Source organism: Priapulus caudatus, unplaced genomic scaffold (genome assembly GCF_000485595.1).
Source record: "Priapulus caudatus unplaced genomic scaffold, Priapulus_caudatus-5.0.1 Scaffold143, whole genome shotgun sequence".
NCBI lineage: Eukaryota > Metazoa > Priapulida > Priapulimorpha > Priapulimorphida > Priapulidae > Priapulus > Priapulus caudatus.
Genome location: NW_014577204.1, coordinates 129,060 through 147,848, shown reverse-complemented (window position 1 = coordinate 147,848; position 18,789 = coordinate 129,060). Strand labels below are relative to the sequence as shown.

The window sequence follows — 18,789 nt, the reverse complement described above, 5'->3', positions numbered from 1 at the left end:
ACTAAGGATTCCGTCTAATTTTGCTTAAATTTGATCGGTGAGAATCGGAGAGTGTTCATGCCTGTGCAACCTTACTGCAACCGACAATCATGCCGTACAATCCGTACCCCGGGGATCTTGTAGTAACCCTGAATGCTGGGAGTAGTTTTTGCATGATACGCCCTCTCGTCAGGCACGCACCACGATAATTGGATTTGAGGGGTTGCTATATTACATACACATGTAATGATGTGTGAGTGGGTTTAAACCCACAAACCCGACAAACCTTAACCACCCCCATGGTTCTCAAACACAACCTCGATCGGAGAATGAATGCGAATGAAAAATTACGCTTGATCAATTTTTGCTGATTTTAAATTTAATCAACTGATACGAGTAGCGTACCGTTCCACAAACCTACGAAGCTGAGAGCGTAACCAGTATATTGGCGCTATATTGACGCTGTATTGACGCTATATTGACGCTATGTGACGCGCTATATTGACGCTATATTGGCGCTATGTTGACGCTCCCCATGCATCTTGTTGCTCCATGAGCGGCTCGTTGGACTGCACACTCACTCGTTGTACGGTAACTTGTTGATGCAGGTGTGTGGTCAGTGAGTGGTCATCGCAAACTGCGGTCAGTGAAGGGGTACCGTAAAATGTGCATGGTCAGTGGCCACCGCCAAACACTGTGGCGCAGTGCAGTGCTGTCACCGCAAACTGTGGGCAGTGAGTGGTCACCGCAAACTGTGGGCAGTGAGTGGTCACCGCAAAGTTTGGTCAGTCAGTGGTCACCGCAAAGTGTGGTCAGTCAGTGCGTCACGCAAAGTGAGGTCAGTCAGTGCACGTCACGGCAAAGTGCAAGCGTCAGTTTCCAGTGGTTAGGCAAAACTGTGGTCAGTCAGTCGCGTCACCGCAAAGTTTGGTCAGGTCAGTGCGTCACCGCCAAAGTGTGGTCAGGCAGTGGTCACGCGCCCAAAGTGTGCCCGTCAGGTCAGTGTCACCGCAAAGTGTGGTCAGTCAATGTCACTGCAAAAGTGTGGGCAGTCAGTGCGTCACGCAAAGTTGGTGGTCAGTCAGCGTTACGGACCAAACTGTGCGTCAGTTCAGTGGCTCACCGCAAAGTGTTGGTAGTCAGGTGCGTCACGCAAAGTGCTGCTCAGTTCAGTGGTCACGGCAAAGTGTGCGTCAGTCAGTGGTCACGGCAAAGTGTGGTCAGTCATGGTCACCGCAAAGTGTGGTCATGCAGTGCCGTCACCCAAAGTGTTGGTCAGTCTGGTTCACGGCAAAGTGTGGTCAGTCAGTGTCACGGCCAAAGTTGGTTCAGTCAGTGCGTCACCGCAAAGTGCTGTCAGTCAGTGGTCACGCGCCCAAACGTGGCTGCGTCAGTCAGTGGTCACGGCAAAGTGTCGGGCAGCTGAGTGCCGTCACGCCAAAGTGTGCGTCAGTCAGTGCGTCACGGCAAGTGTGGTCAGTCAGTGGTCACCGCAAAGTGTGGTCAGTCAGCTGGTCACCGCCAAGGTGTGGTCAGTCATGGTACCGCAAAGAACGGCGGCGCGATACGTCGTAGATGGATCGGCCCAGTACGAAACGACGTCTGCTATTTTTTCTTCATATTAAAACGCACGACGAAAGCATCATTCTATAATAGCTCACGCGAGGCATATCCGCGTTTCGCCGTCTTGCACTAATCAATTGATGCCGGACATCCTGTTCACGCAGCGTCACGCGGGTTCCACCATATTAAGAGGCCCTGGCGGCAGAGACAGAGGAAATATAATTCATCGTAGCCTACAGAGGCCGTCCCCTCGCGGTGAATTAATTGCATTTCTGACGCTTTTCTTTCCGGCCAGACAGACGAACGCTCGATCGATACACATGATCAACATGATGGAGAAATATGCGAACAATCCTAGAAGAGCTTGGTGAATGAACGACGGAGCAGCTCGCTGAGTGAAGCAGAAGAAGACGGAGCAGTTACTCTTCGAATGCCTTCCAAGGTGAGAACGCGAGAAGAGCATCTTTCGCGGCGTGTTGGAGGTTGCGGCTAACAAGTGTATGAAATTAGGCATGGGAGACAGAGACGGGCGAATATTTTAATTAGGAGAAGCGCGGCAGGAATGATAGGATGGGAAGAGAGGTGAGAGCGAAAGAGTGAGCCTGAGAGAGAGAGCAAGACAAAGACAATGAGTAGTGATAGATATAGCAGAGAGCAGATATAGAGATATATAGATAATGCATAACGATAGCGCATAGCGATAGGAGATAGAGATAGAGATAGATAATGGAGATAGAGATAGAGATAGAATGAGATAGAGATAAGATTAGAGATAGAGATAGAATAGAGCATTAGAGATAGAGCATAGAGATATAATACAGAGATAGGCAGAGTAGAGAGAGAAGCAGAGAGAGAGCAGCAGAGAGAGAGAGAAGAGAGAGCGATGAGAGAGAGAGAGAGAGAGAGAGAGAGAGAGAGAGAGAGAGAGAGAGAAAGAGAGAGCGGCGAGAATTGTTGTTAGACCGGAAAACATGTTGCGTGAATTTAATGAACAAACACAATAAAATCAACAGAACGCCGAAAACCACTGCACGCGCAATTCACACGCGTCACTTTAACCTCTCTAACCTTTAATCCGTTAAAGGCATAAGATATAATAGCAAGGTTTTTCGCTTTTGGATCTCTAATTGGTTGAATCATGAGACCAAAGTAACGATTTACCGTACTACGGTTGTTATATGCGATTGGTGGAGCGTGAGGCTTTGTTAATATTACCATCTTAAAACTCGCAGTTCAGCCTTCATGGAACGTCAGCTCTCTATCTCATTTAATTGCGGTGACGGTAGAAATCTTGTTCCCAGACACGCGCGCTCGACGTTTAATACGCGCGCTCGACTTAACTAATATAGTTTTTGAACGATGACCAATTAACAAGTGTTTTCATGATGAGTTTCGCAGATAGAAAAGTTAAACACTTAAAAAACTCAGAGTTTCAGACTTTTTGAGTTTCAGAGTTCAGAAAAATTTCGAGTGGTAGAATTTGTTCATTGACAGGTTTTTTTTGTTATAAGGCGTGTTATGATACTCACCTCATTAGTAGAGCAAGGTTTTTAAGTGTAGTACGCAAGCACGAAAAATTGGCAATCGAAAGCTTGTGAGATCTCATTACCGTTAACCATCTAAAGGCTCAGACGAAAATCAACTAAAAGATTTTTAACAAAGTAAGATTTCGCGTGCGCGTGCGCTCTTGTGTGATTTTTTTTTTGCGTTTTCGTGTAAGTGAAAGAACTAAGCAAACTGCGCGGGAGGAAAATGCCTGGAAAGTTAATTGTATTGGCAGAAAAACGGCGGGGGACAACCAAAATGCTTGAAACAATTGATACTTAACCCGGTATGCTCTCTGCTCTCTGCATCTTTAATGAATTATTCTTGTGGCGAAAAAGTAAGTCCAGCACGCTAGCATCCGTGATGCCAGTCGGCGCTTAACAAGGTCGTTCCCAAGGTTCCCCAGGTCGTTAGGCGGCGGTGTGTCTCTATGTGTATGCGTGCAGTCTCAACCCGCTACGCCGAGACGTAGCAAAACGATTGCAGTGCGCGCATGCGGGCAGTGGGGCTGTTATTACCGAGTGCCGAGTTTAGGTGGAGTACAACAGTAGAGGGCGTCCATAGGCAGCAGGCCTGAATAAGCATCGAACAGAAATTAATTAAAAATACTCACAGTGTTTCGTCGCATGCACAACATGCACTTTATTCATGTTAAATAACCACCGATTCAAGGCCTAAACTCCGGGCGAAACTGTTGCCAGATAAATGATGCGCATTTCTACAGAGTAGTCGGATCCCGTTTGAAACACAAAAATGGCCGACCGGTCATCATGGCTACGCCACTGGACGGAAAGTCACAGCTAAACGACAAGACCAATCTTACTTCTAACGCCTTGTAGACGTCCATGAGGCATCTATCTTGCGTGCAAGAAGCAAATTAGTTCACTCTAGTGCCGAATTTTACCGCAAAAAAATTCAAACGAAGGCCTTTTTCAGGAACGAAATAGTGCATCACGGCCCGTTACGTCATTGATTAGTGAAACCGAAAGGCAACGGTTCTATATATTCCGGTCTGCGCCATCCTGCCCGGGTGCCCCTAATGATGTGCAAGGATAATGACATCTCCACAGCATGAAATAAACCCTTTCATCATAATATTATAACATAACTTCATCATCGGAAATAGGCGTGCTTGAGATAACCATGCGACGTTAGGTGTACTCACTGTACTGTAGTCTCGTCCCACTCGCTAATGATGCGACTACACCGATATAGCGCTGCCTTTCGTATACGTCTAAATTATTCATTTTTCATTCTATCGTGTGGATGTTTATTTTTATTTATTAATCATTATGGTAACGCGAGTTGTGCATTGTATTTTCGTTAATCTTTTAACTGTTTTCATTCTGTTGACACCTCATTATATTTTTCTATATATATATTTATATATATATATAATTATGTATATATATTATAATATATTAGTATATAATACAATATATAAAGTGGCACATTGGCAGTAACCACCATCCCTGTGTGCGGCGCCCGGGAGCGTGAGGTGAGTGTGTGTGCGTGTGTGTGTGTGTTGTGTGTGTGTGTGGTGATGTTGCGTGTGCGGTGCTGGCGTGTGCGTCGTGTGCGTGTGCGTGTAGCGGTGTGGCCGGTGTGCGTGTACGTGTACCGTGCTGCGTGCGTGTGTAGTGTGTGTGTGTGTGATTGTGTGCGCGCGTATGTGTGCTGTTAATCATGTTTCAAAGTAAACGTTCCTCCGCATTTTAGGGTCAGTAGCAGAGAAACTCAAATTAGGCAAAACTATAAATTCCATGAGTATTTCAACAAGTGACATCTTCTTCAGCGACATCGTGGATTCACGAAGTAGCTGCGAGAGCTGCCGCCATGCGAGCGGTGTTTTGAGGTCGAGAACTACTATAATTACAATAATCCGCTTACGCGACGTCTCTCAACTCGTTGTAAAATATATATTTAGTTTACTATTGTCGGAAAAAATTTGCAAATAGTCATGAGTAATTACAAAAATAAAATAGAACGGACTTAGTACGAAATTAATTGTATTATATGATTAAAATTATGAACTATTCTTGAGTTTAATTTCTAATATTATTTGTGTTTACACTGATTGTTTCTTACACAGGTCGTGGATATTGCTCAACGCTTCTATACTTCGTTTCAGACACCATTCTCGAAAATTTCGACTCTATAAGGTAAAACTTACTCTGCAGACAACTACTGTTGGGAGGGCGTAGAACGAAAAAACGAAAACAAAAAATATAATACGCACACAAGCCGCACAACTATGGCAACAGGAGACGCGCGTAATAATATCTTTGTTCTCAATCTCTATTATGTACTTCTTTTTGATGACACTTTACCATATATTAGCCTAGAAGAGATTGAACGTCACCCTTGGTGGCTCACATATAGATGACTCTTTCGACACAAAACAAAAACGACGATCATAATTATGTGTTGATTAGATAGGCTGAATTGAATGATTTGAAATATTCATAAACCAATAAAATTAGTAAAAGAAGATATAGATATCATTTCAATATGTACATTTCGCATGAAAAACCAAGGTGGCGCAATCAGGACGATTACCAGTAATTGAATTATTTAGAGGGCCTTGTTTGTGGGAAGGATAAATATACGAAGGAGCGAGTCGCGTGCAAACCTGTTACCTTCTCTGGTGTTCTGGGAATCCCGCCTGCACACGCACGCACGCAACACACACACCACACACACACGCACGCCACGAAGACACGTACACACACACGCGCGCACGCACCCACACACATCACCCTCCACCCTAACACACACACACGCACGCACAGCACACACAATACACACACACATAACACACACACACGCAACGCACCGCACACACACCATTACACACAACACATACACACACACACGCACGCACACATTACCGATAGGCCCTTACGCACCGCACACGCACACCACGCATGGCGCGCACGACGCACGCATGCACGCACGCTACACGTACACACACAGCGCGAACGCACCCACACACATACCCCCCCCGCACACACACACACACCCGCACACACACGCACGCAACAACGCACGCACGCACCACACACCAGCACACACAACACACAACACACCACACACACGCACGCACACCATTACGCAGGCACGCACGACCACCCACACGCACACACACGCACACACACACGCGCGCACGCCACCCACAGACAATACACCCCCACCTAGCACACACACACGCACGAACGCACAACACACATACACACACACATAACACACACCACACGGCACGCACACATACGTAAAGCACGCACACGCACACCACCATCGCGCACGCACGCACGCATGCGCGCCTACGCATACACTACACACACACGGCGACGCACCCACACACATACCCCCTCCCCCACACAACACACGCACGACACGCACACACGCACGCACGCACGGCGCACACACCACCACACGCACGCACGCCCACACATACGCACGCACGCACACGCACTACACACGCACACACACACGGCACACACACGCGGCGCGACACACCACGCACGCACGCACAACCACACACACATTACAACACACACAGCACCACACACACAAAACACACACACAACCACACACACACCACACACACACACACACACACACACACAACACACACACGAAAGTGAACGCACGCTCGTATTGTGTTCGCGTGAGCATTCATGACGGACAGTCAAGTGCGTCATGTTCTCGCACAAACACGCATGCAAGGTGGAAGCGTAAATGCATCTTCCCGTGAGAATGTTGATCTGATGTTGCGTTCAATGCAGGTGGAGACGATAGGAGCGCTTACATGGGTCGTATCGGCCGGCTGCCCGTTGCTCAACGGCAGATCGACACGCAGACAGAGCGATAGCGACGCATGGCGCTGGAACTGCTCAGCGAAGGGTGTGCGATGTTCCGCATCCTCAGGCACAAGCCAGCGGTGTCACCGCTGCAGCAGTCCGCGTCGGCATCTACACTCAGGGATAACTAGGGGGACGCTACGAGATATATGCGGAATATATTATGTAATTATAATTAATTAATTTTATGATAAAATTTAAAAAATATATAAGCGATTGTAATATATATATATATATATATACTATATATATATATATATAACACAAAGCCAGGTTATAGAATAAACGGTCCGTGTTTCAAGTTTTCGAGGGGGTGACAAGCTTTCGAGCATTATATTCTTTATCCGGTCAGCAGACATTGGAATAGAATCAAATAAGCCAAAAACAAATACAATGCGTTATAGATAATCAAAATGAGTGAGATCACACAATTTCTTCGCGGTTGCCGAATGAAATACACACACACACCACACAAAACACACACACCACACACACACACACAACACAGTGCACACACACAAACACACACACACAAACCACACCACACACACAAACACACACACACACAACGAGCAATTGGATCAAAAATCACACTAATTTAAGTATTTACCGTTCAATGCCTTCTGGATTCAAAAACCAACACCTCAGACATTAATTTACTGCCCGCAGTCATGGTGTCACGTGAGTAATTGTAATATGATGTCATTTGGCAGCCAGCCAAACCGCACGTCATCATGTTGGTGATCGGTTGGTTAACAAGGGTCAGAAACCGCGAAAACCATGCTAAAATTTTTGAAGCGAATAGATCTTAGTGTTTTCAACAAACCAATCCGCCAAGGGGGCGGTTTGTTTAGCCAATATAGTAAATTTTGACATTGTACGCATTCAATGGCCGTTAAATGGATGTTCTCGTCGACACGGCATGTAAATAAGTCGCCGCACTATAAATTTGCCCCGATTGCCTTAAACCACAGACCTATTCGTTGATAAAAATTGCAAGTAGGCCTACTGCAAACGTTTCGACAACACCGCGATGTGAAGCCAGGTTGGCTCACGGGTTGTCAGAGTTGTAAACGGGTGCTTGAAACCAAGAGGTGTCGCGGGGTTAGTTATCCCGTCTGTACGAGCATTAAGGTGGGTAGTTGAAAGATGTTAAACTTTTGTTTTTGCATTGGATCGTTTTGAAGAATTTAATAATTATAAATTAACAAACTTTTGATGTGCAGGATTGGAAGGGTGAGATAGGTTAAAACCAATGGACATCTGCTCTTGAAGTTTTATTCACGCCGTCTTTATCTAGCGGGTTATTAAGCGACGCGCCGATTTAAAGGGACGTATCTTTTTTTAATTTCTTAATAGATCAGATTGATTATAGCCACGGCGTATAAAAACATTCAAATCATGTTAGAAGGTTTTGTTTTTTAAAATCAGTTTTTGAGCTGCATATCTTTTGTTAATTCGTAACACAATAAATTATTGAGAATGCGGGAGGCCTATTTTTAGGTGTGGCTGAGGGTGAGACGAAGAATACAAAAATAGATAAAGAATGGGTTAGTCAGTGGGTTGTAGAAAACACCGAGGTAACTAAGTTTATACCAGATATAATAGCAAAACCATGTCCAAACAAGGAAGACTATCAGAGGATGTAGAGTATGTTAATTTAGACACGCGGTGGAAAAGATTGACATGGTCGATGAAATTTTGCAAATCAGAAAGTTTCAGAGATGCGCGCTTCCAAAAAAATCATCAATATACCCGAAGATATATCTTTTCTTTTCGATAGATGCCAAATTTACATATTGGCGAAACAACGCTGCTTATGCGGATAGATTTGTGAACACCCTAAGATCTAATTGCCTCAATTGCATGGTTTTCGGTTGCTGCCTTATTAACAACCGGACCTACATTCGATGAGCGTACAGTGTTTTGTGCGCTGCCAACTGACACCATATTAGCAATAGCCTCACGTCGACACATGACTGCGTGTAGTGTTGTGTGTGTGTGTGTGGATGTGTGATGTTTGGGTGTGTTTTTTGTGTGTGTATATATATGTGCTGTCGGTGTTCTTTTGGTCGTCCGCCCATCATGGGCAACGCGAGAATTGTGTGAACTCATTCATTTTTCCATTATCTATAACGCATTGTATTTGTTTTTGATTATTTGATTTATTCCATGTCTGCTGACCTGATAAAGAAATATATCTCGAAAGCTTGTCAATTTAAACTTTTAACACCATTATTCTTCACCTTGACTTTGTTTACATCTACACGGGTGTTCGGTGTGTGACTTTACTTCTAATATTATATATGCACGTACATCAATAATGTGGTGCGCTGCGCGTATGCGTGCGTGTGATGCGTGCGTCGTATGCGTGCGTGATTATGCGCCTGTGTATGCGTGCGGCGTGTATGCGGCGCGTGTATGGCTGCGCGGTGTATGCGTGGTCTGCGTTTATGTGGCTGTATGAGTGCGTATAATGTGCGCGTCGCCTCATTGCGCGCATTATGCGTGCGTCGCGTGTATGGTGCGTGTATGCGTGCGTGTATGCGTGGAGCGTGTTATGCGTGGTATACAGTGTTGTGGGTTTGTTGGTGTTTGTGGTGTGTCTGACGTGTGTGGTGTGTGTGTGTGTTCGTGTGTTGCGGTGCGTGCGTGCGTGCGCTTGCGTGTGTGCGTGCGTGAGCCGAGCGCGGAACGTGGTGCGTGCGTGCGTGCGTGCGTGCGTGTGTGTGTGTGTGTGTGTGTGTGTGTGAATACGTGTGGGATATGCAGCGTCGTGTTGTGTGTTGTTCAGGGCCTGCTGTTGCCGGTGTGGTCGGACTGACGATGCCTCGATACTGCCTCTTTGGCGATACAGTTAACTACGCCTCTCGCATGGAGTCCAGCGGTCTCGGTAAGTACGCACTCCCGCGCATGCGCAGTAGTAAACATTAAGCACACGGTCGAATTTCCATTTCGCTCCGGTAACCTCGATCGTGTCGTTCACCGCTGGCGCCCTGTTATTGTGTAACTGTTTGCACGAAGGCCAGAGTTTCTTAGTTTGAAAAATCTACGCGAGCCGATTTTGTTCGTTTCGTCTGCAACAAAATCCAACCCATTTTACGATTTTTCTTCTCGCGTTCCAAACGTTATAGCGTTCTCAGCGGTTGCTAGGCGACATACGCCTTTGAATTACCCAAATGTTGCTGGCCTTGTCAGACCTTCTTTATTTGTGGCTGAACGAGAGTAGAGATTCTACAATGTGTGTTGCTAATACAGAGATGCCAAGTTTGAGAAATGGTTAAGAGTGAGACTCAGCGTTTGACGGAGCGACACCGGCCGAGGGAGCGAAGCGACCAAGGGGGTGGGAGGGTGTGGGAGGGTGGTTTCCCCACTCCCACGGTATGGAGCTTTTCGAAATTTGAGGTTTGAAATGGTGCAATTTAGTGCATACCTATGGTATGATTTATTGTCTTTATAAATATAAGTTCTTACTCATTTACTTGAACGTCAACAGAAAAAATTCACACTCAAGTCAAGCTCCCAGTCGAGTCCCAGTGCAACATTTTTATATCTACTGTAGATCTAGATCTAGATCTACGTTAGATCTAAACCTAGATAAACTTTAGAACTAGCTAGTACTAGAAACTAGTCTAGTAAAAGTGCAAGCTGAGAATTGAAAAGTAAACAAAATACCTCAGTAACCTGCAAAGCCATCATCCACTGATCCAGGCGGGATATTGGATTCCAAGCAGGCAAATAAAATGCGCGACGATAAAATGCCGCTTTTTATAGCGTATACGAATTATACGGCCGGAGCGAGCTAGCTAGCTGGGCGGCCGCGGAGCGGCGCTGTTGATCGGGCCTTAGCCTTCTGATACTAGTATACTGGTATCTGGGACTGAAAATAAGGGGTTTTAATTATTGATTTATTGATTTAGATTTTTGCGTGAGAACTTCAGAAATGAGCGTGAGAGCGTGAGAATTGACCAAAATGCGTATGCGTGAGACTTGACGTGTCTGCTAATAGGGTCATGCTACACCTTAAGCTAGCAGCACACTTCACCATTTTCGTTGCTCGCACAGGCAATTTTCGTGGTCGGCAATTTTTGTGGCCGTCGCCGCGTCACAGCACACTTCCTGTGCGCGCAACGAAAATGGTGAAGTGTGCTGCTAGCTTTACACCTGCCTAGCTCGGTGTCAGATTACCTACGGCATTTCCATCAAAGATTTCTGCTCGTAACTCACTGCAGCACGACTTCCGGTCCGCCGTGCGTGGTCAGGTTGCAAATCATAGAACTAGATTAGAAGTTCTATTCTAGAAGATTCTCTTCTGTTCTAGTTCTATGGTTGCAACGCGCGAATTCATGCGTTTTTTTATAGTAACAAATTCAGACCCTCGCATCGCTCGTCTCTCAACGGGAGAGGGGGAGTTAAATAAAGAAATTGTGTAGTCAGAACGATAGATAGAATGGTTCGTGCTAACTTAGCCTGCACAGAGCAAGGGGATATCTGCTAACACACGTCGCTGTATATATCTATGTAATCATATCTATGTAAGTGCGGGTTATAAGCCTATTAGAAACTCGATCAGAGTTACTAAGATTATTAGAAACTGATTCGCCGATGACGCGTGTAGAATTCCTATCGTTCTATCGGTCTTGTAGCGTTGGAATATAACAGCAGTTGCAAAAACCTACTGCCGAATTGAAAAATGCGAGGCTTTGCTTTTGAATCTGTCTATCGACTAAAGCCCGGCGCACAAATGAGTAATTTGACGCATGCATCCTTTTACTGAGTAAAATTACTCACGTGTGCGCCGGGCTTAACGAAGACCGAATAACAGAAACATGGCGCCGTCTGAGAATTACGCTTGCTGCAACTTATGTCGCCATTATTTGCATTAGAGTCTTATACAATTATTATTAGGTATTAGGTATTAGTATTAGCCACGAGTTTTCGCCCGCTGTTAAATATTTTCCATTTGAATCCCGTTTTTATTCTAATGTCGTTTTGGCGTTTCAGCTCTCCGAATACACGTCAGTCCTGGATGTAAGGAAGTTCTAGACGAAATAGGCGGATTTCATCTCGTCCAGAGAGGCGCAGTGATGATGAAGGTATAGGCATACAACATAGCTAGCAGTACACACACACACACACTGGTCAGTCAGTGGTCACGGCAAAGTGTGGTCAGTCAGTGGTCACCGCAAAGTGTGGTCAGTCAGTGGTCACGGCAAAGTGTGGTCAGTCAGTGGTCACCGCAAAGTGTGGTCAGTCAGTGGGTACCGCAAAGAACGGGGCGCCGATAGTCGTAGATTTATCGGCAGACGATAACGACGTGCTGCTATTTTTCTTCATATAAACGACGACGAAGTATCTTCTATAATAGCTCACGGAGGATATCCGGTTTCGGTCTGCAGTAGTGCACTCGGCAGTTAGATGCGATATTGTATGACTACTAGGCACTTTAATTTAATTTAATTTTTTTTTAATAAAAAAAAGTTAGGGTTAGGGTTAGGTTAGGGTTAGGGTTTAGGTTAGGTTAGGGTTAGGGTAGGGTTTTTTTTTTTTAAGTGCCTAGTAGTCATAACCTAAGTGCCTAGTAGTCATACAATATCGCATCTAACTGCCGGGTGCTGCAGTAGTCAATGATGCCGGACATCCTGTTCACGCAGCGTCACGCGGGTTCCACCATATTAGAGGCCCTGGCGGCAGAGAAGAGAAATATAATCATCGTAGCTACAGAGGCGTCCCCTCGCGGTGATTAATTGCATTTCTGACGCTTTTCTTTTCCGGCAGACAGACGAACCTCATCGATAACATGATCAACATGATGGAGAAATATGCGAACAATCTAGAAGAGCTGGTGGATGAACGGACGGAGCAGCTCGCTGAGGAACAGAAGAAGACGGAGCAGTTACTCTTCCGAATGCTTCCAAGGTGAGAACGCGAGAAGAGCATCTTCGGGCGTGTTGGAGGGTTGCGGCTAAAAGTGTATGAAATAGGATGGAGACAGAGACGGGAAATATTTTAATTAGGAGAAGGCGGGAGGAATGATAGGATGGGAGAGAGTTGAGAGCGAAAGAGTGAGCGAGAGAGAGAGCAAGACAAAGACAATGATAGTGATAGATATAGAGAGAGAGATATAGAGATATATAGATAATGATAACGATAGCGATAGCGATAGAGATAGAGATAGAGATAGATATGGAGATAGAGATAGAGATAGAGATATGAGAGAGAGAGAGAGAGAGAGAGAAATCGCTTCTGGCTATATAAGTGTTCGTACATTGATCATTGCTATGATCATTGTTAGTTCTGTGTAATCATGTGCACAGAAACGGGAATATTGTAAATATCACAATAAACCGTAGTTGAGATTATATTCAGCGTATTTTATTTGTTTTGTATTGTGTCCGGACCAGTTAAAGAGAGCGAGAGAGAGAGACCTTCTCTACGTTTATAAATGCTTTCAATATTAATGTAATTTACCACGAGACACCTTAGGTGTATGGAAAGGATTTTGTTCAAAAAGTCGATAAACCTGGTTTATCGAACCAAAAACCTGGTTTATCGACGAAAAACCTGGTTTATCGACGAAAAACCTGGTTTATCGGTCAATAATGATAGTTTCGTCGATAAACCAGGTTTTTGGTTTATCGAAATAATCAGTTCCTTTTTCGAAAAACCTGGTTTATCGGTCGATAATGATAGTTTCGTTGATAAACCAGGTTTTTGGTTCAATAAACGAGGTTTATCGACCAAAATCCTGGTTTATCGACTTTTTGAACAAAATGCTTTCCATACACCCGTCACCATTTTCACATCGTATGCGCATTAAATAATGTAATAACAACAATTATAAAGTTATTGTGACAAAAAAATTCAACCAGCAGTGCTTGGGAATCTGTTAGGACGGCGAGGCGAATTCGCCCAACACCATGTTGCGTCGGTGGAGCGACTTCGTCCACGCGTCAGCTTCCCTTTCCGATCGTGGAGAACCTATCCCAGTGTCATTCCTCTGTTGTCGATGTCGTCACAAGGACATTTTCCGGTACATGCGGCACCTAGGTTCAACTCTGCAGACGAACATGGCAGATGATGTACACGCGATGATGATGACGACAATGACTGCTTCGTAATGATTGGAATGCTGATGATGACGACGATGATGTTGATGAAGACCATAACTGGTATGATAATTATTGAATTGCTGATGACGATGACGACGATGACGACGACGACGACGACGATGATGATTGGTTTCAGGATGATGACAATGACTGATGCTGCTATCGGAAAGCTGATCGCTGATGGTGACAAGTGGCCAAGTATGTTAACAATAGATACTACAGATTATTATAGCGCCTTTTATACATAATAACAACATATAATGCTAACATAAATATATAAATAGCTAATCATATAATTATTAATTAATTAATTAATATAATTAATTAATATAATATTTGTAAGCATAATATCTAATAGCATGTACATCTAATATAATGTATTATTAGCTCTTGATAATAACAAGAGCGTATTAAGTATATAACATATAAGGTTTAACATAAACATATAGGGTTATCATTCTAAATTCGTGAGAGGGAGGAGTTACCTGGGGTTTCTCTGCGTGCACAGATCAGGCGACATGGGTTTATGTAGGTTTGACCATCGGAGCCGCACACGGGGTTAATATCAAGTGTGCAATAGCACTCCCGATGTGGGTACTTCCTTTCTACCGCTGCAAGGTACACGTAAAATAAATAAACAAGATAGGCGAGTTATAAATAAAAAAGGTCTATCCTCGTGGCTCATACATTAATATAGTAGGAGTTCAGTTCGAGTCCTTTTTAAAACTTCCAATTTTACTTTTTGCTTCTGCAGACGTCCAAACTTTAGAGCGGTGGGCATTGTGTCATTTTTCTCTTTGTTTTGTTTCTTTACCTAGTTGTATAATATATATAATTTATAATACAACTAGATAAAGAAACAAAACAAAACAACATATATATATATATCAGAAGTAGATAATAGGGGGTAATAATGACAAATTGCCATTAAATTTGTCATTATAAACAAAAAATATATATATATATGGCGCACAAGATTACGTAACCATAAACATGACCGGAACGCGCAAAATCGGACAGACGAATCATCACTCCTAATTAACCTCTGATACTAATTAAGGTAATTAAGGTTTAAAGCGCGTTGCATAGCTTGCTGACCGCAGCCAGACCGGAGACCGCTACGACTCACCAGCTACGAGCACGACACTCGTTACCAGAAACAACGTCAGTTTCAACGTCAACATTCTTGTGAGCTAACGACGTTGACGATGATTGCAGGACTGGCGACGTTGACGATGGTTGCAGGACTGGCGACGTCGACGATGGTTGCAGGACTGGCGACGTCGATGATGGTTGCAGGACTGGCGACGTTGATGATGGTTGCAGGACTGGCAACGTTGATGATGGTTGCAGGACTGGCAACGTTGACGATGGTTGCAGGACTGGCGACGTTGACGATGGCTACAGGACTGACGACGTTAACGATAGGTCTGGATCGGAGCTGAGGCAGACGACGAAAGCCTGATATCTCTAACGGACGAGCGCTCGCAGTGAAACGTCATGCATACACACCGATATATGCGTATGTTGATATACACAGGCGGCTTGCTGTGCCCCCTGCCTCCACTCTCACCCCAGCTATCAACCTTACTACCCTGAGTTACTCGGAGTTGCATCGTTGATGCTCGATGATGCAGAAGCTGGCGATTTAGGTGCATGGTAGAAACAGGATGGGAAATGGCTTGCGGTCGGGAAGGACACGGGAGGATGTGGCAACCGATCCTCTTTGTCGCCTTAACTCGCAGCAACAACGATGTACATGTATCGCAACGATTCATAACAAACTACTCGTTAGCATATCGTAAATGTATCCATAATTGCAACTAATATTCCTCTTGGTGAAATACTGAACAAACAAATAAAATCTTCCCCATATATAATATAGGGAAATTCGGCAAGATTTGGCGCCACATAATTATTGAGAAAAAATAAATTATCAGATAAATTTCATCAGTGCGCAATTATTATTCTCCCGGCATTTATATTATAGACGTATTTTCTATTATTTAACATTTATTTAGTATATATCAATGGCGTTTTCGGCTATTGACTGTCCTGCTACTGCTACTGTATATAGTTATATATATTTATCTGATAAGAATGTACTTTTCCATACAGCCTATTTAACTTTATTTTTAACCGTATAGATTTGAAAGAAATCTAATGTTCATTCAGGATTAAAAGTATTTGCTTTACTATCGCTTCTTTCTTCTATCTCTCTCTCTCTCTCTCTCTCTCTCTCTCTTTCTAAGTAATGCAGCTGTACCGTTTCCTAATATGAATCGGAAGTTTATCGCAAGCCGGTAAGGGGAAGAAGGAAAACCACGAGAGTGCTTATCGCTCTTATAGAGTTAGGTGCATTGTTGTGAGCAAGCACTCAGCGAGTGCAACTGATGTTTGATGTAGGACTCGCAACCAACATGCAATCAAACTACAAGTTACATCAGGAGTCTATCAATTTAGTCTGTCTCCTATTGATAGACTCCTGGTTACATACATAGCAATACTCGCAAGGAAAACGGCTATGTTTATAGTGTTACGGTATTTGACAGTGTTGTAATTCATTATAGACGACTGTGAACATGCAAACATTATCAGATGTGGGCAGTGGGCGAGAAGAACGCACATATACAATCAGGATTCTGTCTCAACGAATTCATTTATTCAAATTTATCATATACCTGCGCGAACACACGTTTACAATCACAGAAATACATAAACGGTCATTCATCGCTACTTATAAATTTATTTAATATGTCTATGGTGCAGCTGAACACGCGGTTCGCGCGCGTACAGGAAACCTGCGATTTCCGCACGTTTTTTTCAATCTGCTCGATTTCAAGAGATATAACTCCCTACCCTGTCTATCAGTTCTCCGCTGTCACACGTCTATGCGTCAGTCACGCGCTCGTGAAACGACGAGAGCGTTGTCTAACAGGGTACGCATCATTCAAATATCGCAGCCGGAAATGTAAATCCTGCCGAATCGTAGCTTATCCAGACTTACGAATTGCTATTTATTTATACATGCATACACGCGGGAAAATGCTCACGGGGAACCGCTAATGCTCATGTTCAACAATAGAATGGGTGACGCAGAGAGAGAGAGAGAGAGAAAAAAGAAAGAGAAACAGATTGAAAGAGAGCAAGCAAGCGAGAGAAAGAGAGAAAGCGAGAAAGAAAGAAAGAACGTGAGAGAGCGTGAGAGAGAGAAAGAGATAATCGCTACTAACCCTAGTATACCGATATAATTCTATTCCGCTGTATTTAGCCCAATAACTTAATTACGAGATCACATTTTCGTAATAACAGACGACGAGTGTGTGGCATACGCAGATCTATTCATCACAGACGCGTGAGTAACTCGTCTCCACACTCGTAACAAGACACTGCACCGGTACGTACCATCAAAACGTACCAAACAATGTACCATCAAAAAGGAAGAGAAAAACACACGAAAATGGCGACACGGTGTGTCGAAATGTGCCACCTACGCGGTAGTGCAACTCCATCACAGACTAATGAACAAGTAATTACCCGATGCAGCTAACAAACCACAGCAATCGGTCGATCATCCCAGCCTCCGTATCATTCATGCAGACTTGAGCATCGAAGTTAACCCCCACCCCCCACACCAGATGGAACCAAGGCCAGTCCAAGACCAAATTCTAGGTCACTGCCCTCAGCAGCTTGGTACATGGATACTGACCGACAAGGTCAACCAGAGTTGAACTCAGTCATCGACTAGATGGCCACCAGTCTTGGTCAGCTCGCCACTGTCCGCGGCCCACGGTGACCTACACCAGTCCAACCTCGTCCCTCGTTAGCCACAACCATGCCGTTGTCATGGTGAGGTTCTCATGCCCTCCCTAGGTGAGTCTACCCACCGTAGCAGTATGCACGCCCACTGAAGGGAAAACAACGCACGAATGGGCAGGAGTATGTCCTCCTTCCTCACCGCCGCCACCGCTGCTGCTGCTGCTGCTGCTGCTGCTGCAGCCGCCACCGCTGCTGCAGCTGCTGTCGCTGCTGCTGCTGCCTACACTGCTGCAACTGCTGCTGCCGCCACCTCCACCTTCACCTCTGCCGGGGGGCATCATACGAGGGGATCCTCTCTTTCCTCCTTTCTCGCCGATCGTGCTGAAGGGCGCTAGCTGATGGAGATGGCATCATCATCGAGCGGGGCCGTGGGGATGCCCTTCTCCGCTAGGCGCCGTTGCAACGGTGAGTCATAGATCCAGTTCTCGCCGTTCTCGTGGAAAAGCTGAGATCAAAAGGTTTCGCTTATTCAATCACATCCCTAAAGGCAGCTTGTGGTCGCATGACTGCACGACACAACACGCGTCACAATACGTGCAAGCGTGGGCTGACGGGATGTAGCAACTCGACTATGTGTTTGTGTGTTCGTGCTGCAATGTGGTCGTCACCGCATGATGTGGGAATTGTCCACAACGTTTCACGGACGCTTGCACGTGGCTTTAAGACAGCTACACTTCACCAACACCAGCTTTTCACACGCGGGCACACACACACACACAGACCCACACGCACACGCACACGCACACGCACACGCACACGCACACACACACACACACACACACACACACACACACACACACACACACACACCACACACACACACGACCACACGCACACACGCACACGACACACGACACACACACACACACACGCACACGCACACGCACACACACACACACACACACACA

The 18,789-nt window shown here is 45.0% G+C and overlaps 2 protein-coding genes across 2 annotated transcripts in view; both read right to left on the bottom strand.

Moving 5' to 3' along the window:
- Positions 1–13,303: 13,303 nt before the first annotated feature.
- Positions 13,304–15,609, bottom strand: LOC106806125 (serine protease inhibitor dipetalogastin-like). Its single transcript, XM_014807979.1, has 3 exons — positions 15,192–15,609; positions 14,548–14,673; positions 13,304–14,008 (listed from the first exon to the last, which is right to left on the bottom strand). Exons 1-3 carry the CDS (start codon positions 15,244–15,246, stop codon positions 13,932–13,934), a joined length of 258 nt encoding a protein of 85 aa, XP_014663465.1. The 5' UTR covers positions 15,247–15,609; the 3' UTR covers positions 13,304–13,931.
- A 1,093-nt stretch (positions 15,610–16,702) lies between these two features.
- Positions 16,703–18,789, bottom strand: part of LOC106806134 (oxysterol-binding protein-related protein 9-like) — a 16,371-nt gene continuing 14,284 nt past the window's right edge. The window contains exon 21 of the mRNA XM_014807992.1: positions 16,703–18,326. Within this exon, the coding sequence (XP_014663478.1) occupies positions 18,213–18,326 (114 nt within the window). The 3' untranslated portion in view covers positions 16,703–18,212. The remainder of the gene's footprint in view (positions 18,327–18,789) is intronic.

Excerpts from the sequence above, each read along its gene's own strand:
- LOC106806125 (XM_014807979.1), bottom strand. The coding sequence starts at position 15,246 with ATGTTGACGTTGAAACTGACGTTGTTTCTGGTAACGAGTGTCGTGCTC. Across the intron at positions 14,674-15,191 it reads GAGTGTCGTGCTCGTAGCTG|CGGTAGAAAGGAAGTACCCA; the intron begins GTGAGTCGTAGC and ends TGTACCTTGCAG. Across the intron at positions 14,009-14,547 it reads TGCACGCAGAGAAACCCCAG|AGTTGAACCTAGGTGCCGCA; the intron begins GTAACTCCTCCC and ends GTTCGTCTGCAG.